The sequence below is a fragment of the Camarhynchus parvulus genome, chromosome 1 (assembly GCF_901933205.1).
Source record: "Camarhynchus parvulus chromosome 1, STF_HiC, whole genome shotgun sequence".
NCBI lineage: Eukaryota > Metazoa > Chordata > Aves > Passeriformes > Thraupidae > Camarhynchus > Camarhynchus parvulus.
Window position 1 is genome coordinate 2142822 of NC_044571.1, and position 22692 is coordinate 2165513.

Sequence of the window (22692 nt, forward strand, 5' to 3'; positions counted from 1 at the left end):
TGTAAAAGTAATTTTTAAATCCCCTATTCCATACACGTCCTTGTCCCTCAGCTGCAAAGAGATGGAGAAGGAAGGGGTTGCTTTGTGGGTCAGGGTTTGGGGGTCCCTGGGCTGTGGGGACTGGGGTTAAGATTGATGGAGGTGGATGAGGAGGGCACTGGATCTGTCAGGACTTAATTCAATAAATGGTCTCAAACACTGCCAAAGGAGGGAGTTCCCTCAGGATAACTCACCTAAGACAGGCACAGTTGGCAAACAGGAAGGGGGAAGGTTTGGAATGAGCACAGCACAGAAGATTCCAGTGTGCAGACAGTGGCAAAAGTGCAGATACAACACCAGGAGGGTGCTGGGCTTGGTGAGGCTGATCCGGGTGAGCTGTTTGGGCAAAAAATCCCACCATGGCCCTCTGTGGGGACAGGCTGCTACCTCTGCCACCACTGCCATGGCTTCCCTGCCCAGGGGACTCGAGGGACACGGAGCTGGGGAGCACAAGGGACATGGAGCCACAGCCCCACAGCCCATCCAGGGCTTCTCCTGCAGCCCAACACCCCTGGCTCGGGGTGTTACTGTGGTGAAAAATTCATATTTTATGATTGGCTTTTCGCAAATATTAAAATGAATATTATATGTGTTGTGTTAGAAAGTTATGCTGTATTAATTCTCTTAAGTAGTGTGTTAAATATAGTTTTAGGTTATAAAAAAATGTTAAAATAGAAACTATGCTATATAAGATACTTTTTTTAAGGAAAGGACTCGCAGCGAGACAGCAGCCACAGGACACCTGAATCTTTCACAGAAAGAGAATTTATTGCCCCATTATCAGAAGAAATGAACTTCTTCCCACCTCGAAGGCGCTGTCAGGATTCAGAAGAAGAAGTTGACACTGACCAGACAGAATCCTGTGTTTGAATGGAATTTATACATCATTTATGAGATGTATGAATATGCAACAGGCTGTTGTTTTTAAGGGTTAATCCTCTGTTAATGTGTGCCCTTTTTTGGGCTTGTGCTGCCCAGAAAAAGGTACCTGGACATCCATAACTCTTTGTTTCTATTGTCTCATATTGTCCTAATCCAAATTGTCCAAATTATTATTACTCTATATTGCTATTTTTATAACCATTTCATTACTATTAAACTTTTAACATTTTAAAACCAAGTGATTGGCGTTTTTCACGCTGTCATTGTCCCCCATGAGGGTGGCACAGGAGGGCACAGCCCCTGTGTCCCCAAGCCAGGTGGCTCCTGCCATGGAGCACTGGCACAGCACTGGCCTGGGAAGGATCTGAGCTCTGTGTTGGGCCCTGGCACAGCGTGGAGCCAAAGCAGCCCTTGGGCTGTCCCAAGGAGAAAACTCCAGAATTCAAGGGTTGTCCAGAGAATAAGGGGACAATGACAGTGAGCTGTGCCACAGGGATGACAACAAAGAGCTCTCCCATGGGAACAGAAAGGCTGAGAGAATTGGGATTGTTCAGCCTGAAGAGAAGCTTTGGGGTGACTTCATTGTGGCCTTCCAGGACCTGAAGGGAAGTGACAAGAAAGATGGAGACAATTTTCAAAGGATGGAGTGACAGGACAAGGGGGAATCGCTTCAAACTAAGAGAGAGAGTTTAGATTGACTATTAGGATGAAATTGTTCTTTGGGAAGGTGGGGAAAGGCTGGGATGGGATTCCCAGAGCAGCTGGGGCTGCCCCTGGATCCCTGGCAGTGCCCAAGGCCAGGTTGGACACTGGGGCTTGGAGCAGCCTGGGACAGTTGGAAGGTGTCCCTGCCATGGCAGGGGTGGCACTTTAAGATCCCTTCCAACCCCAACCATTCCATGATTCTGTAATGCAGAATTAATCTTCCTTTGTCCCCTGCCACTCCCTCCCTTGCTGTGTGAGGCCCTGCGGGGTCTGGGGAGCTCTCAGAGTCCCATTTTGGGCTTCAACCTCCCCTGCCCAGAGGATCCTCTTCCCTGGGGAAAGAAGTGAAAGCAGAAGCCGTTTTCTCACAATGTAACTTGTCATTATGATGTTTTTCAGGCAAAAGTTTGCATTCGAAACAGGGAAGTTTGGAGACACGTTACTCATTAAGACCTTAATATATTTACACCGGTCAAGCACAGCAATGCCTGTGAAATTAAAACAAAACAAAACACACACTCTTTTGAGGAGGTGCAAGCACCGGGCTTTTTTCATTTTAGGTTAATTCTGATGTTTTTGAGCTTTTTATCCCCCGGCAGCCCCTCAGGGCTCCTGAGGCGGCGCGCGGGGCGGGCGCGCGCATGCGCGGGGCGGGCGAAGGCGGGAGCGCGCGGGAGCCGCGGGCGGGCCGCAGGTGAGGGGAGGGCGGGGGACCCGAGCGGGGGGAGCCGCGCCGGGATTTGGGGTTTTGGGGCTCTGCGGAGTGAGACTGGGGATCCTCGGGGTCTGGAGAGCGGGACTGGGGATCCCCGAGGCTCCGGGAGCGGCCAGCGGCGCCTCTGCTCTTCTCCTGCCCGCGCCGGGCCGCCCGTACTCCCTCCTTGTTTGGATTCCGGGCAGGGTTGTTACCCCCCCCAAAAAAGTTTTCTCTCAAGTCTTAAAACTGATGCACGGGGCTTGATACCGTCCTCTTGCAATCCCCAAACAGGAACTTTAGCCATAATAATTACAGCTTTTAGAAACAGCTTTCCTCAAAGCATCCTGTCAATGAGCGCGGTGCAATTCCAGGCTCTGCCAGCGGTGCTGGGGAAATGCGCGCAAAGTTTGGCCGCCAGAGCCATAAGGAACAAGAACTGATGTGGGGTTTGTTCTGTTTTCTCCAGGGAACATGAAGGTCATCACCTGTGAAATCGTGTGGCATAATAAGGAGCCGGTTTACAGCTTGGACTTCCAGCATGGAGCGGATGGGAGGATCAATCGCCTGGCCTCGGCAGGGGTGGACACGGCCGTGAGGGTGAGCTGAACCTGGGCCTGGAGATGGGCGGGGTGTGGGGGTTGTTACCCAAAATATCGGGTTGGTTGTGTTATCAAAATATCGGGCTAGTTTCATTATCAAAATATTGGGTTAGTTTCATTATCAAAATATTGGGTTAGTTTCATTATCCAAAATATCGGGTTGGTTTCATTACCCAAAATGTTGGCTTATTGGCAGGTACATGCCAAGGGGAGTGGATGGTTTCAGGAAAGAGTGTAAGATCGTACATAGAGTTATAGGGTGGTTTGGGTTGGAAGGGGACTTAAAGATCATCCAGTGCCACCCCTGCCATGGCACGTACACCTCCCACTGTGCCAGGCTGCCCAGTGTCCAACCTGGCCTTGGGCACTGCCAGGGATCCAGGGGCAGCCCCAGCTGCTCTGGGAATTCCATCCCACCCTGCCAGGGAACAATTTCATCCTAATATTCACTCTAAACCTACTCCCCTAGTTTGAAGCCACTCCCCCTTGTCAATACATACTCTTGTAAATAGTCTCTGTAGTAGTTTATTCCAGTTGTCTCAGATAAAACTTTGTCCTTCCTCATTGGCAAATTGACCTCTTCTTCCCTGGTGGTGCTTATGTTTCAGGGATTCCTTACTTTTTAGGGCTAGAAAAATGTCATTTTTCTTTCACATAAAATATGCTCCCTGATAGGAGGGTGGAGTGAGGTGGGGTCAGGCTCTTCTGCTACATCCCAAAAATGATTTGTGGTCACCAGAAACTGATGCCTTGTAAAGGCTGAGCTGGAGTAGAGGCTGGACAGAGCTAAAGAATAAAGCAGGGATTTATTAAAATCATCTCCTCCATGGATGCACCTTGGGCAGCACCAGAGCCCAGCCAGGGCTGCACCCAAGATGAACCAAAATGGCCCCAAAATGCACGGCCGGGCACGGGGTCTGTCCCTGGGATCAGTTCTGCTCCATTTGCACCTTGCAGTTCATTGTCCCATTCCAGCTTTAGCCCAGGCAGTCCCACCCTGCTTGTTTTTCTCTCTGCAGCCCACGGGGTTTGTGCTCCTGGGCTGAGATTTGGATCATTTGTCCTTGGTGCCCAGCTGGAGCAGGAATTGTTTTGTCTCCCTGCTCTGTGCACAGAGCTCACCATCCCATAATATGAAGCCCAGAGCCACACACTGAAGCAGCACAGGTTCTGAAAAATAGAAAAGCTCAAACCTGAGGCATTACCAAGGGAAAGGAGGAGAGGAAATGGCCTCAAATGGCACCAGGGCAGGCTCAGGTTGGAGATTGGGACAGAAAATTTCCCTGGCAGAGTGGTCAGGCCTTGGGCTGAGCTGCCCAGGGAGGTTTGGAGTCCCTGGAATTGTCCCAGAGCAGTCTGGATGTGGCCTTGGGGACAGGGATTGGGGTGTTCCTGAGGTTCCCTTCCCACCCTGATGATCCTGTGACATGCCATTTGCCCTGGAAAGCTGTAACACTCTCCTAACCAGATCTGGAAGGTGGAGAAAGGCCCGGATGGAAAAGCCATCGTGGAGTTCCTGTCCAACCTGGCGCGCCACACCAAGGCCGTGAACGTCGTGCGCTTCTCTCCCAGCGGGGACATCCTGGCCTCAGGAGGGGATGGTGAGAGCTGCTTCTCCTCTGTCTCATCAGCATCATTTTGAAGTTAAACCGAATGAAATCCACCTGAGTGAACCAAAGGGACAAAGGGAAATTAAGCAGCTTGCTCTGGTTTCTTCTGCAGATGCTGTCATTTTGCTGTGGAAGCTGAATGACAGCAAAGAGTTGGAGCCGTTGGTTTTTCAGGATGATGATGAAGCTCAGCTCAACAAGGAGAACTGGGCAGTCATTAAAACTTTGAGGTAATTTATTATTTGGTCAGTTTGGTTTTCTCTTCAGTGGTTTTGTTTCCTCAGTGGTTTTTAACATGTGGTGCACTTTTCACTTTGTGTAGAATTCCAGCATTGTCTACAATTTGTTTGCTCTGATATTAATCCTTTTAACTCCCTGTTAATGGGACTCAGAAAAAGGAAGGAGAGGGACATTTCAAATAATCAGGTGGTGACAGGACAGGGGACAATGGTTTTAAGCTGAAGGAGCAGTTCTTGGCAGTTGCTGAGGTTGATGTGAGAAGAGTTACAGAACTGCATGAAGCACCAGCAGGAGTTTTTATTTGCCTCTTTTTTTATTTTTTTTAACCTAAAAATTCATAAAACTCATATTCACACATGGCTTTTAATTTTCAAATTAATAATTGTTTTTTTCCTGCCTTCTAGAGGCCACTTGGAAGATGTGTATGATATTTGTTGGACCTCAGATGGGAATTACATGGCATCTGCTTCTGTGGATAACACAGCAATCATGTGGGATGTCAATAAAGGTAAATGCTGCAGTTATCCCTTGGGATTGCAGATCTGCTGGAAGTGCCTTGTGGCATTTCCCCCCAAAAAATGTGAAACATCTTTTTTTGATTGTTTTTCTGTGTGATTTTCTGGGTGTGTGAGGGCCCTCTATAAATAGATATAAAATATTCTCAGCCAACAGAATTTACACCTGAGGAATCTGTTCACCTTGGAGTATTCAGGAAATAACTTCACACATTTTTTGCCCCCCAAAACTCTTGCACAAACTTTCTGCTTCACCTTTTGGTGTTGTGCAGCACGGCCTGAGCTCTGTTGGTGTCTTTCCTTTTGAAAAGCTATTTATTTTCTTTGAAATTTGTCAGGTTCTGGTATTTCTTTGCAAGAAAGCAACACTTAAATGATAAAAAAAATCTCACCTGTGGCCAGTATTCAACAAAGTATTTCTAAAACTCTGTGTAACTTTGTCTCATCAATGTTTTGGCTCTGAGACCTTCCCTTGTGGAACATCAGTGGGGTCAGAGAACTCCTGCCTTTGCTGATATTAATCTAATATTAATTCTAGTTAATTATTAAGTTTGTAGTGAACAAACCCTAAACTGGCACTTTAAAAGCAACTTTTGCTGATATTCTTATCAGCCACCATCCAATGGACACTTTATGTTTAAAAATTATTTCCCTATGTTTTCAAGCATTTTTTTTGTCTTGTTTTATGTCTGAAATGTTTGGAAACACAGTGGAATTTATGATCTGAAAGCTGTTTGTAATTTCAGGACAGAAAGTTTCAATATTTAATGAGCACAAGAGTTATGTCCAAGGAGTAACCTGGGATCCTCTGGGCCAGTATATTGCAACCCTGAGTTGTGACAGGTGAGCTGTTGGTCTGAGTGTTTTTCCTGAATATTCCTTTTTCCAGGAGGATTAAAAAGAAGTGTGCCAGATAAAAAAGAAGTTTTGTGGGTTTTTTTACTCTGTTGTGTAAGCAGGTTGATATGAAAGTAAAGTGATATTTTAGTTAATTTTTTGGTTTGTGCTCAATGATTCCTGCAGTCTCTCTTAGCAGCAAATAAACTTTTGTAGGAGTCTTCCTTTAGGAATTAAATTTTTATGTTATTGATCATTAGTGATACTCTTCAGAGAGTGCTGCATGGTTGTGTTAATGAGCTGATAAATTCATCCTTGGGGATGGAGCAGCCTGGGACAGTGCAAGGTCCCTGCTCAAGGCAGGGCTGGAATTAAATGATCTTTAAGGTCCCTTCCAGCCCAAAGCACTCCATGATGATACAACTGATGGAGATGTAGTTAATTGTTTTTCAGGGGAGTTCCCACTCTTGAGGGACCCACAGTGCAGGTAGGAACAGCCTGGCAGTTCCCTGTTTTCCTAATTCCCTTATTCCTCCATAAATCCAAGTGCTGGGACTTCCCAAACCTCGTGGAGTCCAGGCATTGTGAGGGGTTCATTGATTCTTTGGTCATTAACACACATCCCTCTGGTGGTGCCTCAGGAGGAGAATTTTAATTAATGGTTAATTGGTGGTCCAGATTTATATTTTGAGGTGCTGACTGAGAAGGGAGATCCTGGGGCATTTTTGGGAGACTTGGGGTGAAAGGAAGCTGTTCATAGGAAAGGCTGGGAGAGCTGGGATTGTCCACCTGGAGAGGAGAAGCTTTGGGGTGACCTCAGGGTGGCCTTGCAGGGCCTGAAGGAGCCCCAGGAAAGCTGGAGAGAGACAATTTCACAGAGTCACAGAATCCCTGGGTTGGGAGAGACCTCCAAGCCCATCGAGTCCAGCCCAGCCCCAACCCCTCAACTGAGCCCTGGCCCCCAGTGCCACATCCAGGCTTTGTTAAACACACCCAGGGATGGGGACTGCACCACCTCCCCGGGCAGCCATTCCAGAACTTCCTCACCCTTGCTGCAAAAACCTTTTCCCTGCTATCCAGCCTGTATTTCCCTTGGTGCAGCTGGAGGCTGTGTGCTCTGGTTGTGTCAGTGCTGCTGGAGAAAGAGCCCAGCCCCAGGTGAGCACAGGCACCTTTCAGGAGCTGTGCAGAGTGATGGGGGCAGCCCTGAGTCTCCTTTTCTCCAGGCTGAGCAGCCCCAGCTCCCTCAGGGGTTCCTCACAGGGTTTGAAGGACAGGACCCAGGGATGCAGGGACAGCACCCAGGGAATGGCTCCCAGTGCCAGAGGGCAGGGCTGGATGGGATTTTGGGAATGAGGAATTGTTCCCTGGCAGGGTGGGCAGGGCTGGGATGGAATTCCATCCCTGGATCCCTGGCAGTGCCCAAGGCCAGGCTGGACACTGGGGCTGGAGCAGCCTGGGACAGTGGGAGGTGTCCCTGCCATGGCAGGGGTGGCTGATTTTTCATGTCCCTCCCAGCCCTGCTGCATTCCCTCATTCCCTGCTGCCTGACTCTGCTCTCCCACGCAGGGTCCTGCGAGTTTACAGCACCCAAACCAAGCGAGTGGCCTTCAATGTCACCAAGATGCCATCGGGGTCGGGAGCTGAAGGAGAGGTACCTGCTTCTGCTGGGGCTGCAAACTCTGCTGGGGGCTCTTTTATCTGAACTTCCTGTTCCATCAAACCAAAAGATCAAATATTTTCCATTCAAACAATTCCTATGTTTTAGAATCAAGGTTGGAAGAGACCTTCACGCTCATCCACTCCCACCATCATCACCTCGAAACCACATCCCCAAAATTCCTTGCTGATGAAAGCAGTAACACAATCCTTTAGTTGTAAAAGTTAAAAATAATGTGGAGAAAACAGTTCTTAACAGGAAAAACTTGAAACATACCTGGCAGTAGCTGGGAGTTTATGAATGGATGTGAGTAATAATGGTAATAATATTTTAAAGTTAATAGTAGTAATATTTCAAAGTTAATAGTAATAATATTTTAAAGTTAATAGTAATAATAGTTTAAACTTAACAGCCTGGAATTTTCAAGAAGGTAGTTAGATTGTGAAGAAAAATATGACTTAGGGATAATTTAGGAAATTCTAACCCTAAGAGGGAAAACAAAGAGCTTTTTTTCCTCCCAAACAGCTTTAAGTGATAGTAAAATAACACCTCCAGGCTGGCTATAACTTCCTTAATTCCTTCTATTCATTCCTTTTCTTTTTGGGGGAAAACACTGGTAAGAGTTTTATAGACACTGAAGAACAGGCCTGAGAGCAGGCACTTTGCCATGAGAGAAGTTCTCTTTCAACCTCTAATCCTGGGGTTAGCATGAGATGCCTGAGCAGCACTGGGTGTTAAACAATGTTGTTCTCCAGGTTATGACTGTTTTTTGATGGCTGCTTTAAGGTGACAGCTCTGGGAGTGTTTTGCTTTGCAGCTCAAGAGGGATCAAGGATTATTTTTCTTAGCTGGGAAGAATTTATAGAGAGCTTGAAGGAGCTATGGCTTTTTAAAGGTTTTACTTGAAAAGTTCCATCAGGCTGGATTGTCCAAGTGGATGTTTTGTGTCCAGGGGTTGCAGTTGGACATTCCTGGCCTTTTCCACAATCCTGATTTCTGTGTTGCAGGCGAGGAGCTTTCGGATGTTTCACGATGACAGCATGAAGTCGTTCTTCCGCAGGCTCAGCTTCACTCCTGATGGCTCCTACCTGCTCACTCCAGGTGTGGGGGCATCTCCTGGCACTTGGGCTGTGTCACTGAGCTTGGAAAACATTCCCAAGGTCATGGAATCCAAGCTGTGACCCATCCCCACCTTGTCCCCAGAGCACTCAGTGCCACCTCCAGGGGACACCTGCAGGGATGGGCACTGCAAAGCTCCCTGGGCAGCCCCTGCCAAGGCCTGAGCTCCCTTTCCAGGAAGGAATTTTCCCAATATCCAACCTAAACCTGCCCTGGGCCAGCCTGAGGCCGTTCCCTCTGCTCCTGTCCCTGTTCCCTGGGAGCAGAGCCCCGACCCCCCCGGCTATGCCCTCCTGTGCAGAGCCACAAGGGCCCCCCTGAGCTGAAATGGCTCCCAACCCAAAGCATTCCCTAAGAAACTAAGGTTTCTCCAGGCTGAGCCCCTTTCCCAGCTCCCTCAATCCTATATTTGAATGTTCCTTAATATTTCCTGCATCTCAGTGATGCTGATTTATCCTAATTAAGCCATTCCTCGTTCTCCTTATTGAAGGAAATAAAAACTTCGCAATACTCTCCATTAATAATCCACAACATCAACTTTCTCCTGTGATAAAAGTGCTATTTATGGCATTTTTGCTGGATAAATTGCAACTCCAGAAGTCTTAAGATAAAAATGAAGGATAATGAGTGGAGTTTTTTTGATTTTGTCTTTCCCTCAGAACACTCTGCATTCAGAGTAAAAAGAGCCCAGCAAGGAGGGATCAGTGTGTGCCTGTCCAAACCCTGCTTTTATTGATGTCAGGCAACATCAAAAAGCAGCTTTGAAGAGGGAAGTGTATAAGGGAAAACAAAACCAGCACTAAATAAATATTTGGGATGCCTTTTTAAGTTGTATTCAGCTTTTGCCCAACTGACAAGCCTAATTCCTGGGAATTAGAATATTTCTGGAGAAGCCTAATTGCCAGGAACTGGAATGTTTGTGGACACAAGGTGTGTGCTCAGGAGCTCTCTGAGGTGATGAGTAATGTTGGAACTTTTGTTTTTGCAGCTGGCTGTGTGGAATCAGGAGAGAACGTTACAAACACCACCTATGTTTTCTCCAGAAACAATCTTAAAAGGTAGGGGCTTTAATGAGATAAAAATCTGTTTGGATTTAAATATAAACAATTCAAATAGTGCAAATGTGTGTTCTGAACTCCTGGCTCTCTCTGAAGGCCCGTGGGTCACCTGCCCTGTCCTGGCAAGGGCACTCTGGCTGTTCGCTGCTGCCCCGTGTACTTTGAGCTGAGAGGAGCCTCTGCTGAAGGTATGGTGTGTGGGTTTGGAAAGGCAGCTGTGTGCTGAGGAAGGCAGGAGCCTCCCCTGAAATAGAAAATGCGAATTATTATAGTCTGAATTATTATAATTTTGAAATTAAGAGACTCTCAGGCAAAGATGTGGGAGTAGGAATAACAGTTATTAGGGAAAAAAATTAAAAAGTAAATAATGCAGTAATACAAAACAACCCTGCCAGAGCCAGACCATGCCCTGCCCCCTGTGTGTCAGGGGGTGGCACAGCCCCATCCCATGGGGGCTCAGCCCTCCTGCAGTGCCAGCTGTGCTGCTGCTGCAGCAGGGATCCTGCACAAGGGGGGTGTTTTCCTCTGCAGCTCCAGGGCTGCTGCAGATGGGCCTGGGCTCCCTCTGGCAGTGCAGGGCAGCAGAAAGCTGCTCCTCTGGCAATGCAGGGGGCAAAGGCTGCTGTGCTGTGCCAGGCTCAGATTGGATCCAGGTAGGAATGCTTGGCTCCTCCCCTGGGCGCAGCATCTCCCCATGGGATGCTGGAATTGGATCAGCCCTGCAGGGACACTCAGTGGCCATGGACAGCAGAGATCTCCTGGAGGGAGGGTTGGCTGTGGGAGAGAGAAAGAAAAAACTGCCCCATGGACAGCAGAGAGCTGCCCCAGCTCTGACAGATGGGGACAGAACACACACCCCCATATCCAACCTAAGACATATGGGAAGCTTCAGGGAGTGGGAACTCCCAGCAAATCTGGGAAAAGATGGGGCTGGTCATTATTTTATGCCCCAGCCTTTCAGCATTCCTCTAAGGCAATGCTGAGAAGCTGCTTCCTGACTCTGAGGCCCTGAGTTCACCTCAAGTCCCTCATGAGTTGCTTTGGTAGAGTGGATGAATGTTGTTCCTTGGCCTCTCAGGCTGCAGGAACACTGTGAAATATTTTCCTTGAGCTGCTAACCATTTTGTGTTCAAAAGAAATAACCTGGTTTAGCACCAGAGGAGCAGTGCAGTGAAAGAATTCCTGTTAGTCTCAACTGCCCACATCACAGGGAGCTGGAATAGTTGGCCACAACCACTGGTGTTTGTTCAAGGAAGCAGCACTGGTGTTACTGGGCAGAGCAGGAATTCTGAGCTGGGGACAGGATTATGTGAAGTTGCACAAGAATTTATTTTGTATTTATTTAATCCAGCTTTATTGTGGGTCCAGGAGTGTTTATATTTTAACAAGACTGACATTACTCTGGTGAAAAGGCAGAGCTTGGCTCGTTTCTTTCAAGGTTCAATTTGTAGTATTCCGTACAGGATTTACCTGTTCTATTTCCATCATCATTTTAGATCCGTGGTGTTGCAAAGGAAGGAGATGAGGGTCTGCAGTTGGTCTCTGTAGCTCCTCTAAAGGGAGACTTTAATATTAAAGTTCTTATAAATATGCTGAAAAATTCCATCTGGAAAATAGAGGGGAAAATTTACAAAACAAAACAGTTGCAATCCAGAGGGAGAAAAGTACACTTTTGTTTTTCAACTAAGAAAATGAAAAGTAAATTTCAGACAACAGAAATGTTAAATTTTACATTTTGATGCAAGAGCTGTCTGCTCAGTGTTTACACTGATTGATGATGTAATTTTATTTAAATTAATGCCTAAGTGCAGTCACTACCTGGCAATAAATACAAGAGAATTCTCACTGTTCATTTCTTTGCAGATGAAATCAGCCCCAAAACCCCCCCTGCCCTGTTCAGCCTCCCCTATCGATTGGTGTTTGCTGTTGCTTCAGAAGATTCTGTGCTTTTTTATGACACTGAGCAGTCCTTCCCCTTTGGTTATGTCTCCAACATCCATTACCACACCCTGAGTGACATTTCATGGTAAGGAATTGTATTCCTAAGATTTCTTTGTGATGGGGAAATGTCCTTTTGCCATGTCCACTGTGAGTCCTGCCTTGGGTTTGTATTTCATTTATGCCACACGCGTGGTCACTCAGTGTCTGAGCAGCAATCCATCCCTGTTTGCTCTGTAAATTAGAGGATTATGGTTCTTAATCTGTTGAATTAAAATCTTGGCCTTTAATGGAAATAAATCAATCCCAACCAGGTCCAGTGATGGATCCTTCCTGGCCATTTCCTCCACGGACGGGTACTGCTCCTTCGTCACCTTCGAGGAGGGTGAGCTGGGAGTGCCCCTGAAGGAGAAGCCCCAGATCCATGTCAGGACTCCTGGAGCAGCAGCAGACAAGAAAGCCAAGAAGAGCCAATCCCACAAAGTGATTTCCCCAGGCTCCAGGCTGCCAGAGGGGACCCCTCCCAGCAAGGATCCCCCAGTGCAACCCCGAACCCCCAGCACTGCTGGGAAGGAGCTGCCTTCAACCCCTGTGGGCATCAAAAGCACCCCAGTGCCATCCCCTTCAACCCCTGTGGGCATCAAAACCACTCCAGTACCATCCCCTTCAACCCCTGTGGGCATCAAAAGCACCCCAGTGCCATCCTCAGAGGAGAGGAGGAGCAGCCAAGCAGGCACCCAGAGCAGCAGAGCCCCCCAGCCCAGGAGGGTCACCCTCACCACTCTGCAGTCCTGTTTCAAAACACCCAGGTGAGATTTCCAGAGCCCCTTCCACTTGTAAATAAAAGGGCCAAGACAAGCTGTGCTTGTGCTGCATTTAAAGGCTGAGCTTTGCACACAAATCCCCAGCCCTGGCTCTGAGTGGAAGCTCTCTTGATGTGGAGTTTTTTTGTTGTGCTGCAAATGAGAGATGAAAATGTCTCCTAAATGTGGAGCTTTTAGGTTTCTTCATAAATGTGAGGCAGCAAATTCACCTGAGCCTTCACAACAAGAGGTGTCTGTCTTGGCCAGGAGTTGGGCTTCGATCCTCTTGGACCTCTTCCAGCTCAGAATATTCTGTGATTCTGTCTTCAGGTCCAGTTTTGTGCACAAAAATGATACCTGAAGCCTTCAGCTGCCAGGAGCTGTTTAAACACCCTTCTGCAAGCCTAGCCAGGCCCTTGGTGTGGAACTTAAAACATTGATTAGGTGACTTCCTAAAAGATCTCATTTTTTAGAAATTGCCAATAATCCAGGAATTGATTGATTGTACTGAGGCTCTGAGCAGCCTGCTCCAGTGGAAGGTGGCCCTGCCCATGGCAGGGGGTTGGAAGTGCATAATGCTCCATTCAACTTGTAAAAAGGAGGGAAAATGTGCAGTAAAATACATCTGAACTACTTTTGCAGTTAAGTGATTTGATCTGAATTAAATCTTGAAGTGAAATCCTCATGGAAATGATGTCTATAAAACCATTTTAATGTTTCTGCTCTTTTAAAGGAGAATAAACTTGATTTCCTTGAAGCCAGACACCCCAGCCTCTGCATATCCAGACCCAGCCCCCATCCCTCCTTCCTCAGAACAGGAGCATGGTGAGTTTTTGTGGCTCTTAACAGCAGCCCAGTCAGATTTTTCCATTATAAATTTATATTGTAAAAAAAATCCTCACTCTGATTGCAAATTCTAAAGCTTCTTCATTGTTTTGATGTGTCTGAGAGGTGCTTTGGGCAATATGAAATGTGTTCTCCCTGCTCTGGGGCAGCTGATGGTGACTGTCCCTACAGTTTTATAGCAGTGAAACCAAGGATAAATTCATGGGGGTGATGTTCTCCAGCTTTTAAAAGACTTTTGTACTTCCAGCTTATCCTTGTTGCAGGTGCTGGACGCTCTCAGACCAGGGTTGAGGGTTTTTTTTTTAATCTCAATTTATTAATTTGAAATTATTTTCCTGTCTGCTTCTTCCAGAGAAGCCATTGCCATCTGATGAGAGCCTGCAAGCTCCCCCAGCCCCAAAACGTGCCAGGACTGAGGAATTGTCCCTTCCTGCACCTGCTGGAGACCAAACCAGCTGTGAGTCCAACAAGTAAAGGCTGAGCACACCCCTCCCAGCCTGAAGTCAAAGCAGCCATGTCTGAGCGCATTTCTTTTTGCAAAGATTCAATCCTCAATTCCCAGTCCAAGTTCCCTGTGCAGGTTTGATGTAAAAACATCAACATTTCTGTGAAGAAACTGCCACTAGAAGAACCAGGTTTCAGGAATGTGGTTCTGCAGCAGGAGAAACAGTTGGGAAGTGACTTCAAGTGTAGGGAAATCTGGGGATTAAAAATCCATCCAGTAAGATGTGAGTCTCCATCAGAGTCCCTAAATCATGTTTAGAAAGCATTATGCCTTCCAGTAACTGTCTGGCAAAAAGAATCCAATGCATTCATAAGATTTGATGTGGTTCAAGACCTAAAAAAAAGAGGAAAATGTGTCCTTGCAGCCTTTTGGGTTATTTCTGGTGTAAAATGATGCTGCCCAGTGGAGCTGATTCACTCTGAGCTCAGCACAAAGCTCAGGACTGGCACGTGGAAGCAGAAATGGGAAGATTTAACTGCAAGGAACAAGAAAGCAAAAGGAAGAAATCCTCTGAAGAGCTGCTGGAAGAATGAGACAGCAGAAAGTTCTACTTGTTTAATTTCTGGACTTCAAAAAGAAATGCAGCTGTGAGATTTTCCTGAGGCAGCAGGATTTGAGTGTGTACATGGAAATTTCCCCTTTTTCCCCAACTCCCTTAGCCAATAAAACACAATCCAGTGGATGGGAAACTTCTACACCTAAAATTTCTTTTTACCATTTAATACTTCATAAAAGCAGAAATACAAATGGTCCAGAAGTGACTCACAAAAGTCTCAGAGGGAGGAAATATTAACCAACACCTCTGTCAGTCCTTCAGGCAAATGAACTCTTGCCTCCAATTAAATTTCAACAATTAATAAGCAAAAAGTTGTAGGAAACTCGGTGGGATCTTTGTTTTCTCACTGTGATGAGCATGGATCTTCATTAGACTTAATTAAAGCTGAGTTTTCTTCTAGTGAAGAATTACAAAGAGATCATTCTTACATTTCTTGGGTATCAAGTGGATTTTGTAATTTTTCAGATGGGTTTCAAATAGAACTTGCAGTTTTTCAGATGGGTTTCAAATAGATTTTGCAATTTTTTAGATTGATTTCAAGTGGATTTTGTAATTTTTCAGGTGGGTTTCAAATAGAATTTACATTTTTTAACCTGGGTTTCAAATAGAATTTGCAATTCTTCATATGGGTTTCAAAGAGAACTTACAATTTTTTGGATGAGTTTCAAATAGAATTTGCAAATTTTTAGATGGGTTTCAAGTGGATTTTGTAATTTTTCAGGTGGGTTTCAAATAGAATTTACATTTTTTAACCTGCGTTTAAAATAGAATGTGCACTTTTGAGATGGCTTTCAAATGGATTTTGCAACTTTTCAGATGGACTTCAAATAGAATTTGCAATTTTTCAGGTGAGTTTCAAATCGAAGTTGCAATTTTTCAGGTGGGTTTCATTTCAAACAGATTTTGCTGGGTTTTGGATGAGTTTCAAATAAAATTTGCAATCTTTTTAGATGGCTTTCAAATAGAATTTGCAATTTTTCAGATGGGTTTCAAACAGATTTTGGAACTTTTTAGCTGGGTGAGGATTCACGATTGTCTTGTTCCTGAAAAGGCTTTTTGCTGTGTAATAATGGTTCATTTTTAAACAGCCAGACCTTGTGCTCCTGTGCTGTTGAAGTTTTAATTTTTACCTGCCCAGCTGTCAATATTAATTTATCTTGGCATTAATTAACCACTTCCTTCCTGTCAAAATTTGTTTGATCCTTGCCCATGGATTCCAGACAGACTGGAAAATTATTCCCTGTGTTTATATGAATTTTGTTATCAAATAAAGACATATAATATAAAGACATATAATATAAAGACATATAATATAAAGACATATAATATAAAGACATATAATATAATATAATATAATATAATATAATATAATATAATATAATATAATATAATATAATATAATATAATATAATATAATATAATATAATATAATATAATATAATATAATATAATATAATATAATATAATATAATATAATATAATATATAACATAACATAACATAATATGCAATATATAATATAGCATGATATAGTATAAATATAACATAATTGTAATGTAAATAAAATTTATAATATAAATATAATATATTTATAATATAAACTTATATAATATAAATTATAAAATAAATTCATAATATAAATAAAATAAAATATATATTATATATAAATATATATTATATATTATATATTATATTAATATAATATAATATAATATAATATAATATAATATAATATAATATAATATAATATAATATATATAATATATTATATATGATATATATTAACATATAATATATAATATATAATATATAATATATATAAATATATAAATATAACTATAAATAAATAATACATTAAAACACAGAATTAATAAGTAAAATATAAATAAACAAATATATAAACATAAAATTAATACAAATATAATATGAATAAAAATATAAAGACCATCAAATTAATTTTAAAAATACTTTTTGGGGATCTCTGGGTATTTTCTCCTCTGGCAGCAGCAGAACCCTGAAGAAGAGGCAGATGAATTATGTGCTCACAGAATGTCAGGAATTAAATGACATCAGGGCTGTGATTCCACCACTTCCCTGGGCATCCATCCTTTTCCAGGAACAAATTTTTCCTGATTTTTTTCCCAACCACAGCCCTGGAGTGGCCAGCTCAGGGACAATTTTTGGCAGTCCCAGATATCTCAGAGCTGCCTGTGAGAAATGGAAGTTGTGGGATTCAGGCAGGTGTGATGTCCCTGCCCTCTGGGAGCTCCTGATTTTCTCTGGCCTCGTGGGAGGTGGGAGATTGGAAAAGGAGGAGGGGTGTCCATGGGAATGGAGGTGGCTGGGGGAGGAAAAGGGACAGGAAGGGGTTAATGAGGGATTGGAGAGGCTGGAGCAGGAGACAAAAAACTGGAGTGGATGGGAGGGAGGGAAGCTGAGAGGGACTTTGGAATCTTTGGGAATTCCTGTGCAGGACCCTGAGCCCAGTGAGGATCCTTCTTGCCCAAGAACACCTCATTTCCCAGCCTGGGTTTTACTTGGGAGGTTTTTTCTGGGTTTTTTCCCTTTGGGATGGGAAGGCTGTTTTTTTTTTTTTTGCCACAAAACTCCATTTTCTTACTCTCCTGCCAGCAGGTGACAGCATTCCCTAAAGCAGAGCAAACGGAGCAGAAACTCCCCTCTGCTCCGGACTTCATCCTTCCAGACATTTTTCATCCTCTTTTCTTTTATTTTTTTTGTTCTACAAACTGATTTTTTCAGGTTTTTTTCCACGTTCTGAAGCAAGCAGGGTTTTAGAGGGAAGAGAACACAGCAGGATGATCTCAATCATGGACAGAGCACAGCCTCTCCTACTCAGTGAATCCAGAGGCTTTTCCAGGAGGAAATGGCACCACACAATGTCCAAGCAACAGATCCTGGGTTAGCCATGGGCTGAGGGAACACAATTCCCAGGATTGCACATCCAGCAGAACCTCTGGCTGCAGGAACAGCCCACAGAGCTGCTGGCAGCCTTTATGGAGAGACTGGAATGGATTTGGAGTTTGGGAGAAAAGTCCAGCAAGGGAAGAATATTCAGTGCCTGGAGGAGCGTGATGGGAGGAGTGACAGGACGAGGGGGAGCGGCTTTGGGATGACAAGGAGTGGGGTGAGGTTGGAGGTTGGGCAGGAATTGTTCCCTGGGACGGTGCCCAGAGCAGCTGTGGCTGCCCCTGGATCCCTGGTGATGCCTTGAGAAAGCTGCCCCAGAGCAGAGGCTGGGCAGAGCTAAAGAATAAAGCAGGGATTTATTCAAAGCATCTCCTCCATGGATGCACCTTGGGCAGCACCAGAGCCCAGCCAGGGCTGCACCCAAGATGAACCAAAATGGCCCCAAAATGCACGGCCGGGCACGGGGTCTGTCCCTGGGATCAGTTCTGCTCCATTTGCACCTTGCAGTTCATTGTCCCATTCCAGCTTTAGCCCAGGCAGTCCCACCCTGCTTGTTTTTCTCTCTGCAGCCCACGGTGTTTGTGCTCCTGGGCTGAGATTTGGATCATTTGTCCTTGGTGCCCAGCTGGAGCAGGAATTGTTTTGTCTCCCTGCTCTGTGCACAGAGCTCACCATCCCATAATGTGAAGCCCAGACCCACACACTAAAGCAGCACAGAACCTGAAAATTAGAAAAGCTCCAACCTGAGGCATTCCTGGCAGTGCCCAAGGCCAGGCTGGACAGGACTTGGAGCAGCCTGGGACAGTGGGAGGTGTCCCTGCCATGGCAGGAGCTGGATGATTTTTGAGGTCCATCCCAAACCCCTCTGTCCTTCCCAGGTATTTTTCCCTGCTCGTTCCAGACGTTCCTGCTCAGATCTCTCAACCCTCACTCAGCAGCGCTTTTACCAATCATCTCTGAAGTCAAATCCCAACATTTTGGTCCCACTTATCCCTCTTCCTGAGCAGCCCCAACCCCACACAGCAGCTCTGTTCTTCCTCAGGTGTGGGATTTTGGGATGCTGCCATTCCCCTTCCAAGGGGATCTGACAGAGCTGCAGAGAGATGGGACTGCGGATGCTGAGGCTGCTCCTCCTCCCCAATCCCTGTGGGAGAAACTCTTCCATGTCCATCATCTTGGGGTGATCCAAGCCCAGCAGAAAAGCTGGAATGGGCAAAACAAGAAGGCCAGTGGCTCCTGGGCTGGATCAAGAATGGAGTGGCCAGCAGGAGCAGAGAGGTCATTCTGTCCCTGCCTGGCCCTGTGTCTGTCCCTGGCTGTGCCTGTGTCTGTCCCTGGCTGTCCCAGGAGCAGGGAGGCCATTCTGTCCCTGCACTGCTGGGGTCACACCCTGAGTGCTGTGCCCAGCTCTGGCCCCTCAGCTTGGGAAGGACCTTGGGACACTGAGCACATCCAGAGGGGACAACGAGGCTGGAGAGGGGCTGGGAACACAAACCCTGTGAGGAACCCCTGAGGGAGCTGGGGCTGCTCAGCCTGGAGAAAAGGAGACTCAGGGCTGCCCCCATCACTCTGCACAGCTCCTGAAAGGTGCCTGTGCTCACCTGGGGCTGGGCTCTTTCTCCAGCAGCACTGACACAACCAGAGCACACAGCCTCCAGCTGCACCAAGGGAAATACAGGTTGGACAGCAGGGAAAAGGTTTTTGCAGCAAGGGTGAGAAAGTTCTGGAATGGCTGCCCGGGGAGGTGGTGCAGTCCCCATGCCTGGGTGTGTTTAACAAAGCCTGGATGTGGCACTGGGTGTAGCCACATTTCTTTTCACAGAGAAATGCAAGGCACAACTTCCCAAGAATATTTCTGAGGTTCACATTCTCTGAACCTCAGAGAAAGGAAAAACAATTCTTATGTCATTTGCTGCACCTGTGTTTGTTCACAAGTGGAATGCATGGTGGAAGATTCTCTTCAGATGTTTACCTGAAGAGAATTGATGATTGGATTCTGGTGTGAGTGTTTTGCTTCACTGACCACTTGAATTCAGGGCTGTGTGTCAGGACTGTGGGCTGACAGTCACCAGATGAGTGTAGATTCAGTTTAGACGTAATCTAACATAATGTAATATAATATAGAATAATAGAGTATAATCAAGTAATTAATTTGCCTCCGGATAAGATGGAGTCCTCCTCATCATTCCTTCTGGATGTTGGGGGCAAAAATATCTACCAGGGTTTAGTTGTGTTGGGGCTGGGCTGGACTCGATGGTCTTGAAGGTCTCTTCCAACCCAGTGATTCTGGAATTCTGGGAATTCTTTGAACTCTGGGAACTGGGAGCACTTTTCCCTCCTGTGGCTGCTGAACTCCCAGCCCAGGGATGGTGGTACTGCTGAGGATCCTGCTGATTATTCCCTCAGCTGAAAAATCCCAGGAAAAGCCCCGGCCCCGAGGCCTCCAGGCCTGCAACCCGAGAGGGTTTGCCTCTCAGAGCATGAAGAATTAAAAAGGTTCACAGATTTCTTTCTGTCTGGAAACTGGGGATAAATTGGGGCTCTTCCAATGCCTGGGAAAACCTGATCCTGGTGCTCCCGAAAGTAGAGGAACCTATTTGTGTCTTTTAAGTTGTTGCCATCTTTTCTGTGAGGGCTGAACTCCCCAAATCTTCCTGTTTGTGCTCCAGTTATTTGTGTTTTCCACTTAAAATGTTTTCCTTGCTGAGACTTGAGCCAGGAAAGCTTCATTTGGAAGGGAGTTATTTCTCTGTGCATTTTTCCTCCTCAAGATTGGAGTTTTAAGCACAATAATGCAAGATTTTGATGCTAAATAATGTCAGGTTTTGTCTCAGCATAAACTTCTCCCCTTCAGCCACCAAAAGTAAATAAATAAGCCGGGCAGGAGTTTTTGTTCTGATTTCTGCCAAGCTGAACTAAGGAATTTTGAAGTGCTGTTTGCTGAGGGAAATGGAAAAGGGCCAGGTTGGAATGGGAATGGCTGTGGGATCTCAGCCTGGTCAATTGATCTCCTTCAAAATGGTACTTTGAGCTCCCTGAGTGCTCCTTCTGCAAGGCAGGAGCTGCAGGAGCCTCTGGATATTTTTGTTTTCCCCTTTCCAGTGGGGTTGCACCAGCTGGATGTGCTTAAAAATAAATGGCAGGGCAGGAGAGGAGGGGTTGGCTGTGTGCTGCAATATTCCAAATTTGAAATCCCTAAAAAATCTTCATCTCTGCTGTGGGATGGATTATTGCAAGAAGGGAAAATTGACAGCCAGGAACAGGCAAATCAGAGTTCCTCCCTTGGATCAGCAGGAATAGCACAAAATACTGTCCTGCTGCAACATTTTACTGGATAAAAGATGTAATTCTGAGCAGAGAGTGCAGGAAAAAGATGGGTTATTGTCCATGGAATTCCTTGGAATGGGAAATCCTGTGTAGTGGCAAAGGGTGGGCATCAAACAACTGCACTTTATGGCCAGGCAGGGTTTTCCAGCAAAAAAATTGGAGAACATTGCCAGGACCTGGGATGTGCTGGTTCCTGGAGCAGGGGGGGTTGTAAATTCACCATTATTTCTGTAAATTCACCATTATTTCTATAAATTCACCATTATTTCTGTAAATTCACCATTTCTTCTGTTCCCTCTCAGCTTCCCAGAAGAGGGGAAGGAATTTTCCAAATAAATCCCAGGATCATGGAATGGTTTGGGTTGGAAGGGACCTTAAAGCTCATCCAGGGACACCTTCCAGTGTCCCAGGCTGCTCCAGGCTGGCCTTGGGCTCTGCCAGGGATCCAGGGGAGCCCCAGCTGCTCTGATGTGGCTGTGGGGGTTCCTTTCCTTGGGTTGTTCTTGTCAGTGTCGAAGAATTTATGTGATACTGAAGAGAAGGGATTGTAAGGGAAAATTTAATAAAATCACTGAAAATCACAAATTATTTCAGCAGTCAGGATGAAGTAATTCAAGAGTTGGAACATTAAAATTTCACTTTCAAGCCATGTCAAATATGAAGAGTATTGAAACTGATTCCTTGTCCTTTTTTCCTTCCTTCTCGTTTCTGCAGGAAGAGGGGATTTGCACTTCTAGAATTTCTGCTTGGATAACTCCAGATGAATTTTGGAGTGAGGTTTTCAATACGATCTATAAATCCCCGAGGGTAAGGAGCACAGGCAGAGCTGTGGTTTCACCTTATCCATTGCACACACGTTCTTGCTATGAAAATAATTACTGTAATCATATCCTGTAATAGTAACAACTTTCAACATTGTCTCGGAGTTTTACCAGCAGGATCCAGGTGGAGAATTCTTCCTGATGAATAAATTCAGGCTCATGCCCGAGCTTTTGCTGGGAGCAGCCACACGATGGCAACATTGCTAATCCTTAATTTTGTTCATGGAAGCAGCTCCTGGAGCTGGGCTCTGGAGTTCTCTGGGGTTTCGAGGAAACTTTTCCTTCATGGTTTGACCTGGAGAGGGACATTTCCCAAGGGATGGAGTGATGGGAAAAGAGGGAACGGGTTTAGGATGAGGGGGAGCAGGGACAGATGGGATTTTGAGAGGAAATTCTGTATTATGAGGGTGGTGAAGCACAGGTTGGACAGGGAGGTTTTGGGCTTCCCATCCCTGGCAGTGCCCAAGGCCGGGTTGGAGCAGCCTGGGACAGTGGAAGGTGTCCCTGCCATGGCACTGGGTGGGCTTTAAGGTTCATTCCACCCCAACCATTCCAAAATTCCATGAAATCAAACCATTATGAGACACTCCATGGCTCTCAGCTCAACATGGGCAGGTTTTTAAGAGGCAGGAGGAGAAAATGCCACTTTCCTCTTTTTTTTCCCTCCTTTTTTGCTTTTCCCCCCCTTTTATGAGCTGCAGTGGAACCTGTAAAAGGCTTTTCCCCAGTGACAACGAAGCAATTCCTGAAGTGGTGCAGCTCTGAAACAGGAGAACAGGATCTGGCACTGCTGAGGGAGCTCAACCAAGTTCAAGCAAGATCCTCTTAGATCTTGGACATGATAAATATGGGCGAGTTTTGGTGGAGACTGGAAGAAAAATGTGTCCTTTCAGCCAAAGTAACTCTTAGCCCGACAAACATTTTGCTGGATTGTTATTTGAATGAATATTTAATATAAAACATGCAACCTGCTCTAATAAGAGCACATTCATAATTTTGAGCAGGCGA

At 45.5% G+C, this 22692-nt stretch overlaps 1 protein-coding gene across 2 annotated transcripts; it reads left to right on the forward strand.

Annotated features, from left to right (window-relative positions):
- Positions 1 to 2283: 2283 nt before the first annotated feature.
- Positions 2284 to 15538, forward strand: CHAF1B (chromatin assembly factor 1 subunit B). 2 transcript variants are annotated; one of them, XM_030960779.1, is made up of 14 exons: positions 2284 to 2320; positions 2790 to 2920; positions 4391 to 4523; positions 4645 to 4762; positions 5177 to 5280; positions 6034 to 6130; positions 7694 to 7778; positions 8792 to 8885; positions 9892 to 9961; positions 10058 to 10149; positions 11825 to 11987; positions 12214 to 12708; positions 13436 to 13527; positions 13901 to 15538. In XM_030960779.1, exons 2-14 carry the CDS (start codon positions 2795 to 2797, stop codon positions 14020 to 14022), a joined length of 1791 nt encoding a protein of 596 aa, XP_030816639.1. In that variant the 5' UTR covers positions 2284 to 2320; positions 2790 to 2794; the 3' UTR covers positions 14023 to 15538. The 2 variants fall into 2 exon arrangements, with proteins under 2 accessions (XP_030816639.1, XP_030816648.1); XM_030960788.1 differs by lacking the exon at positions 2284 to 2320 and adding an exon at positions 2368 to 2527.
- The last annotated feature ends 7154 nt before the right edge of the window (positions 15539 to 22692 follow it).